The sequence below is a fragment of the Neoarius graeffei genome, chromosome 8, assembly GCF_027579695.1.
Source record: "Neoarius graeffei isolate fNeoGra1 chromosome 8, fNeoGra1.pri, whole genome shotgun sequence".
Lineage (NCBI taxonomy): Eukaryota > Metazoa > Chordata > Actinopteri > Siluriformes > Ariidae > Neoarius > Neoarius graeffei.
Window position 1 is genome coordinate 84,999,707 of NC_083576.1, and position 7,977 is coordinate 85,007,683.

Genomic DNA, 7,977 nt, shown 5'->3' on the forward strand with positions numbered 1-7,977 from the left:
GTGTTTCTGTGTGTTGAGCTCAAGTGGCCTAGTGTACTGAGAAAAGTTGTTTTTCCCACATGCTGTAATCACCTTTCTGTGCCCTTGGCTGGTGATAAGCAGGGTGTCTGAGGTCTCCCTAACCATGCATCCGCCCACACATCCCAGAGCACGCCAGGTGCACGCTTTAACAAAGCTTCATAGAAAGTCTTGAGCCAATCATGTACAGACGCGAGCAGTAAGTGAATGCCTTTAGAGTATAATAGATAACAGCCACTATGACAACTCAGAGTGCGCACTCTCGGCATCACCTGAAGTGGTGTCTTTTTCTTCTTCCTTTCCTGTTTTATATGATCTACTATAATAAATAACTGAAAAGACAACTGCTAAGCATTCTGAAGTGTTTATTAGAAGTTTCCATTACAGCCATGAACTGCATTAAAAGCCAAACTGTATTAAAACCAAACCTCACTTTTAGATGCGATTTATTGTACAGAATATATCCAGTCATCAGTCGATATAAAATATGTATTTCTCTTTAATGAAGCATTATTTTCAAAGTATATTCTGAGCATACATTAGATGTAGCAGTATACCACATTAATTCCTATCAAATTGTGAAAAATAAACAATAAAACGTGATTTAGCTTCAATTTACTTTCAGGACTTGTTAACAAATTGGGTGGGATTTCACTTTTGGTCAGGAAAATATGAACAGCCTGAAAACAGAGCATGATTTACAATATGCTAGATTCCAGTAAATTTAATGCATATTCAAATTGAATTTTCAGAAGTAAGCTTGGTAAGCAAGCATGTAGCCATTATTGTACATGTAAAGCCTCATGTCAGTGGGGTTGTAGTGAAGGCTGGCGATGCTCGTCGCCACCTTCTCCATCGGAAGCGAGAGCGTGTTGTCCTCCAGCCCTGTGGTTGTGTCGAAAGCGTAGAACACTTCCTCTTTGTAGGTGTTTATGTAACGAGTTGCGTAAAGCACCCCACACACCATGAAGGCGTTGGTCACTGAACGCTTGAACAGGCGTGTCTTCCACGTGTGGGTTATGTTGAAGCCTTCGGTTTCCACTCGACTCACGACGATGTTCCCGTGGTTAGCTTCAGTAGCATAGATTACCCACAAGACATTGTCATCAGCTGAAAGGTTGATATCTGTCCAGTCAAAACAGTTGTAATAGCAGTAGGGGAACTTGTTGTTGAATCCAGCACCAGGAAGCGCGAGACGCTGGACTTCCTTGGTTTTTACATCAAAGGCACAGAGTTCAGGCAAGTTATAGCACTGATAATACACAACACCACGGTGGACGATGGTCCCTGGACCCTGAATCGCATTAGCGTGAGTGTATGAGCCAACAAGTGATTCATCATTGTGGTTCCTTCCAGCCATGAAGTCCTCATAAGTCTGGTAGAAGCGCACCATGATGCCCAACCTGTTCCCACTAGCTAGAGGTTGGATCCAGTATGTGTCTTTACCATCAACTCCAGGGTCGTGACCCCATGCTCCAGCAATGTAGGATGTACTGAAGGGGTTCAGCTTAGTAACCACTGGTGCACTGATATTTCTCATTGTGCGCTGAGAACAAGAGCCTGAAAAAGAAATGAGACTGTCAATGATGGCATAGCTCACTCTGGCCCCATCTAGTCCAGAAGGAACACTCTAAAGTGGGCCATCTTGTGCAATAAATGTTGCAAGCTATATACACTATATAGAAACTATATAAACCCTAGGAATACAGACCTATTTGCCAGAAAGAATCCAAAATGGCGAGGAATTGACCTAGAAGAAGCGATTTGTGTGGAAACTGCTCGTTAGGGATTGATTAATTACTCCATATCTTCATTATTAACTGCAATTATGCAAATTTGGGTAGAAGCTATATGCACCCCAGGCAGACCTGCCTTCCTGACAAAAATAATAAAACTCTGAAGAATTGAGAGAGAAGAAGTGATTTTCGTGAAATGTAGACATCAATGGATAAAACATGATGGCATAAACTCATCGCCTATTGGTCGGATAAGCTAATAATAACAAAAAGTGCCAGATTGCCAGTTGGACAATCAAAAGATGCTAGTGCAAAATCCTGAGACACTTCTACTGCTTTGGCTCCTTTGACTCTCCAGACCTGCCTCATCCATCCTGATCTCCTTCTGTTTGGAACTTCATCACTTCTGACTCAACTTCTGCTGCTGTCACTGGTCTCACATAGACACCCTAAAGATTTAAACTTCCCCAAACAGTTTATTCCTCAGTCTTCTCCCTTTCTACTGGACTCTTATTCACGATCTGCTTCTCATGAACATCCTTTCAATACACTTCCATACTGGTTCATCTCAAGGTTTCTTTCTCATGCCATCTAAATCACCTAAATCTACCTTCAGATTTCTGTAAAGCTGCTTTGAGACGAGGCCTATTGTTAAAATAGTGAGAAAAATAAAACTGAATAGTGCTTTATGAATTGTGCTCTTACTCCTGAAGTCTTGTGGGATGGTCTTGCAGGTCTGGACACGGTTATTGAGGGAACGTAGCCTCTCCCTCATTGTTTCTAGGTTGAAGATGTTTTTCTGGTACATCTTGTCAACATCTTCCTGAAACTTCTGCAGCTGAGGTACAAATACATAAACACAGATTTATTTCTATACATATCAAAATTAATAAATCTATTCAAGGACTCAATGTGAAAGTGGAGGATAGCACAAGAAACCAAAGAACCATAACATCAGTGGCAGATCATCCATGGGGCAGGTGGGAAACCAATTCATCTGTTCCAACAAACACTAATCTTCATAAAGTCCTGATTTACAGGGAACATTATAAGATACTGTAAGTAAATGCATTGTATTGATGGATACTATGGGGAAGCCATGGACTTATGGTTAGAGAAGCAGCTTTGGATCCAAAAGGTTACTGGTTTGATTCCCTGGACCAGCAGGAATGGCTAAAGTGCCTTTCAGCAAGGCACCTAACCCCCAACTGCTCCCCAGGCTGCTCTGGGTATCTTGTACATCAGTCTGGATAAGAGTGTCTGCTAAATGCCTGTAATGTAATGAATAATATATGTATTTTATGTTATTTTCAACAACCAGAGCATCCTTGTTGTTGAATGTGAAGCAAATCTGAAATGCTGAGTGACTTGAATGAAGCCATAAACTTTTTTTCTCATTGTCCATTCAAAAAAGACACTCCAATCTAACAGAAGAGCTACTGTAGCACAAACTGCTGAAAAAAGTTAATGCTGACACCTTTCTATTTGGGACTGGACCCACATATGGGTTAGCCTTTGTACCCCATGCAAATCAGTGAGCGTTCGACACCCATGACCCTGTCCTCGGTTCACCAGTTGTCCTTTGGATCCTCGGACCACTTTTGGTAGGTACTAACTACTGCATACTGGGAACACCCCACAAGATGTGCCAATTTCGAGATGCTCAGACCCAGTCATCTCGCCATCACAATTTGTCAAAGTCATTCAAATCCTTATGCTTGCCCATTTTTCCTGCTTCCAACACATCAACTTCGAGAACTGACTGTTCTCTTGCTGCCTAATATATCCCACCCCTTGACAGGCGCCACTGTAATGAGATACTTAATGTTATTCACTTCACCTATTAGTGGTTTTAGGGCCTGAGCACTGGAGGGCACTGCACCAAAGTGCAAGGCCCTATTGTTTTCCTAATGATGATTCTTCTTTTTTTTTCCAAGACTTGGCCATTTTTGAGGTGGTTCCCATGGGCAAAAACTCATGAAATTTGGTACACACATCAGTCCTGGTCACCACTACTCAAGGATAGAGGCTCGGCCCTGGGTGTGTCCGGTGGACTCCACAGCGCCTTCACGTCATTGAGACTTTTGCCCGGTATATAGTTTCACCTATCCATGTCAAATTTGGTAGGTGTGTGCGACACCCCAAGACGAACAAAACTGTAATGTGCATTGTATTAGCCATACTCAACAGGAAGTGAGTTATTTTTGGTTTTGTGCATTTTGATATGTTCTCCTCCTAGGCAGTTTGTTGGATTCATGCCAGATTTGGTGTACCAGAGGTGCTCAGACCCTTCATCGCCGCTTGCATCCATCCATTATCCATAACCGCTTATCCTGTGCAGGATTATGGGCAAGCTGGAGCCTATCCCAGCTGACTATGGGCGAGAGGTGGGGTACACCCTGGACAAGTCGCCAGGTCATCACAGGGCTGACACATAAAGACACAACCATTCACACTCACATTCACACCTACAGTCAATTTAGAGCCACCAGTTAACCTAACCTGCATGTCTTTGGACTGTGGGGGAAACCGGAGCACCCAGAGGAAACCCACGCGGACACGGGGAGAACGTGCAAACTCCGCACAGAAAGCCCCCGTCGGCTGCTGGGCTCAAACCCAGAACCTTCTTGCTGTGTGGTAACAGTGCTAACCACTATACCACCGTGTCCCCTTTTACCGCTTACAGCTATATTTAATTTTATGGCTGTATATATAAAATTAATTCTGTAATTAATTGTGTGTGTCTGTGTGTGTAAACACCTCTGTACGTATCCGCTGTGCCTCCCCTCCATTTTTGTCGAGCTGTACATCGTTCATGGTGTCATGTAGCTGCTGGATCTCTTGGCTGAGCTGGTTCAGGTGTAGTGCGTTGTACAGGCCCCGAGTGTTCAGGTACTGGAACTTCTTCAGCCGCTCTGTCACATTACTCAGTCTGGCCTCCATCTCCGGCACCGTCTTCGCACCAGTCACCGTCTGTCAGCCAAAATGAAGTGATTCATTATTTGTTTCTTGTAATTTATTAACATGTATGAGACCTGTGTGTGGTGTTTATGCAAAGTGTGTGAGTGTGTAACCTGTGCGTGGAGTTGTTGCAGTGAGTCTTGGCAGTTTTGCAGCAGTTCTGTCACGGCATCATACTTGGCAGCAGGAAAAGCCCAGGTCGAGCTGTTCACCTGACACACACACGCGCCGTTTTTCTCCTGGCCCTGAATGCTGATAGCATGGCCACTCCCCTGATACACACACACAATACATCATACACAAACATGAACGTACAGTGCACAGGGCACACACTGAACACTGTGTTATCATAAAGCTGTACGGAGTGTGTTTCCTGTTTCAGCTTAGAATATGGATGGAGTTGCTGTTTGGAACGTTACTGAAGTTTCTTAAAATTCACCACAAGCTTTAGCTTCTTCACACATACAGTACCCTGCCGGGCAAAAGTCTTCGTCACGGGTGTTCAAAAATAATGACATTAATAAACACTTCTATATAAATTAAACCAAGTCAAAATTTAATTTGCGCTAGTACCGCTAGTGCAAATTGTTGCTCTCACTCAGGATCTTTCTACTTTCTTTTCTTCTTATTATTATTTTTATTATTATCCTAACATTTTTTCGACACTTTCTCCCTCAGTTTTCAACCAGTCGGTTATCACCAAATTTCACATGAAGTATACCTCTGGGCTGAATAACATTGCTATGACTTTTGGTGCTGATCTGGATCACTGATCTGGAATGATCCATGTGTCAGAGCACAAGCACTTACGGATGCAATTGCAGGGGAGAGCGGGTATGGCGCAAACTGCAAATGGAGCCAAATCGTAAGGCAGGAATCGTAGTTGGAAAATGGGCAGAGGTCAGTCGATTAGTAAACAAAGTAGCATAGGGCAGACGAGAAGATGAAGTCGGGAATAAACAAACAGAGGTCTATAACTGGAAGTCTATTACTTGGTAAAGTCAGGTACGAGACACAGAACAATATTTCACACTTAGTGATTGTTTGAGCATGGTTTAAATAGACAGGGTAATTAGCAGATGAACTAGTGACAGGTGATGTAATTAGTATTCTGGTGATGGGGGGGCGCTGTGATCCTTGGGAAGTGTAGTCCGCAGTGGTCATGCTTGCGCCAAATTCAGGCTTTCTGTGTTGTTACTGACACCATGAAAAATGGGCTTTTTTCTTCAATCACTTATAACTCTGTTAATTTTCATGATTAAGCGACTTTCACACAGTAGTGCTTATATAGTTACAGTATAAAAGGTTATGTTGTTATCTATGAAAAAGTTCATACAGCTCTCATACCTAATGCTGTACAGTTTCATCAATAATTGTTAAACATTTTCCAAAAAATGTGGGACACACAGTAAATGCAGTGTTTTCAGTTACCCAGAGTAATTAAAAGGGAAGACATTTTAAAATAAATAAATAAAAGCATTATACAGTCCGTCAGTGCAGCACAGTAAATAATAAAATAAATTACAGCACATCATCTTATTCTTATTTACAGTTTCTTCACAATCAGGAATTGAATTATGTCAGTAATTAGAGCTGATAATATTCCTAACCTTTCAATAAGCTGAAATCAAAATAATAATTGAGTGATAAAATTAAACAGAAAGGAAAATATAACACGTGAAATTATAATGATAACTGTGTTTATCAAGCGGTTTTAAATTATATGCAAGATATCAGATCCAAAGCTATTTGAAATTCAATCTAATTTTATTGTTAAAGTCATAATATTACCTAAAATGGATAATTAAGTTGTTTATAAACACACTTAAAATGTTTGATTTTTTTATTTATACTGCAAGTGCCTTGTTTATTCTGTATTTTTGGGTTTTGTGATCAGGATTGTAGTTGAAAGCGACATGTCGGTACTTACAGTGGCGGCGAGAAGCAGCACGAGCAGGATCATGATCAAACTGAGTGTCTGAGCTTCTCTATAAGTCTTTATAAGTATGATCGAACACACACACACACACACACACACAGAGATGTCGCAATTATTTTGAAGAACTGAAGAAACAGTGTTGGTTAATGTGAATATTATTGGTCATTATTTTCTAATAAGGATGTGAAAAATTTCCCGCAAAGGAACTTAAGATTGAAGTAATTGCTGACAGAAAAATTCCAATTCACATACAGCAAAACATGGTTATGAGGTTTTGTTTTTGTCATTACAGCAATTCTGTACATGTACATTATGAAGTGAAACACAGTAGAGTGGTGCTTGAAAGTTTGTGAACCCTTTAGAATTTTCTATATTTCTGCATAAATATGACCTAAAACATCATCAGATTTTCACACAAGTCCTAAAAGTAGATAAAGAGAACCCAGTTAAACAAATGAGACAAAAATATTATACTTGGTCATTTATTTATTGAGGAAAATGATCCAATTTTACATATCTGTGAGTGGCAAAAGTATGTGAACCTTTGCTTTCAGTATCTGGTGTGACCCCCTTGTGCAGCAATAACTGCAACTAAACGTTTGCGGTAACTGTTGATCAGTCCTGCACACTGTCTTGGAGGAATTTTAGCCCATTCCTCCGTACAGAACAGCTTCAACTCTGGGATGTTGGTGGGTTTGCTCACATGAACTGCTTGCTTCAGGTCCTTCCACAACATTTCCATTGGATTAAGGTCAGGACTTTGACTTGGCCATTCCAAAACATTAACTTTATTCTTCTTTAACCATTCTTTGGTAGAACGACTTGTTTGCTTAGGGTCATTGTCTTGCTGCATGACCCACCTTCTCTTGAGATACAGTTCATGGACAGATGTCCTGACCTTTTCCTTTAGAATTCGCTGGTATAATTCAGAATTCATTGTTCCATCAATGATGGCAAACCGTCCTGGCCCAGATGCAGCAAAACAGGCCCAAACCATGATACTACCATGTTTCACAGATGGGATAAGGTTCTTATGCTAAAATGCAGTGTTTTCCTTTCTCCAAACATAACACTTCTCATTTAAACCAAAAAGTTCTATTTTGGTCTCATCCGTCCACAAAACATTTTTCCAATAGCCTTCTGGATTGTCCACATAATCTTTAGCAAACTGCAGACGAGCAGCAATGTTCTTTTTGGAGAGCAGTGGCTTTCTCCTTGCAACCCTGCCATATACACCATTGTTGTTCAGTGTTCTCCTGATGGTGGACTCATTAACATTAGCCAATATGAGAGAGGCCTTCAGTTGCTTAGAAGTTACCCAGG

At 41.1% G+C, this 7,977-nt stretch overlaps 1 protein-coding gene across 1 annotated transcript; it reads right to left on the reverse strand.

The window, feature by feature from the left end:
• Positions 1-366: 366 nt before the first annotated feature.
• LOC132890986 (olfactomedin-4-like) lies at positions 367-6,725 on the reverse strand. The gene is made up of 5 exons (XM_060928405.1): positions 6,646-6,725; positions 4,829-4,987; positions 4,515-4,727; positions 2,460-2,592; positions 367-1,578 (listed from the first exon to the last, which is right to left on the reverse strand). Exons 1-5 carry the CDS (start codon positions 6,676-6,678, stop codon positions 767-769), a joined length of 1,350 nt encoding a protein of 449 aa, XP_060784388.1. The 5' UTR covers positions 6,679-6,725; the 3' UTR covers positions 367-766.
• Between the last annotated feature and the right edge of the window lie 1,252 nt (positions 6,726-7,977).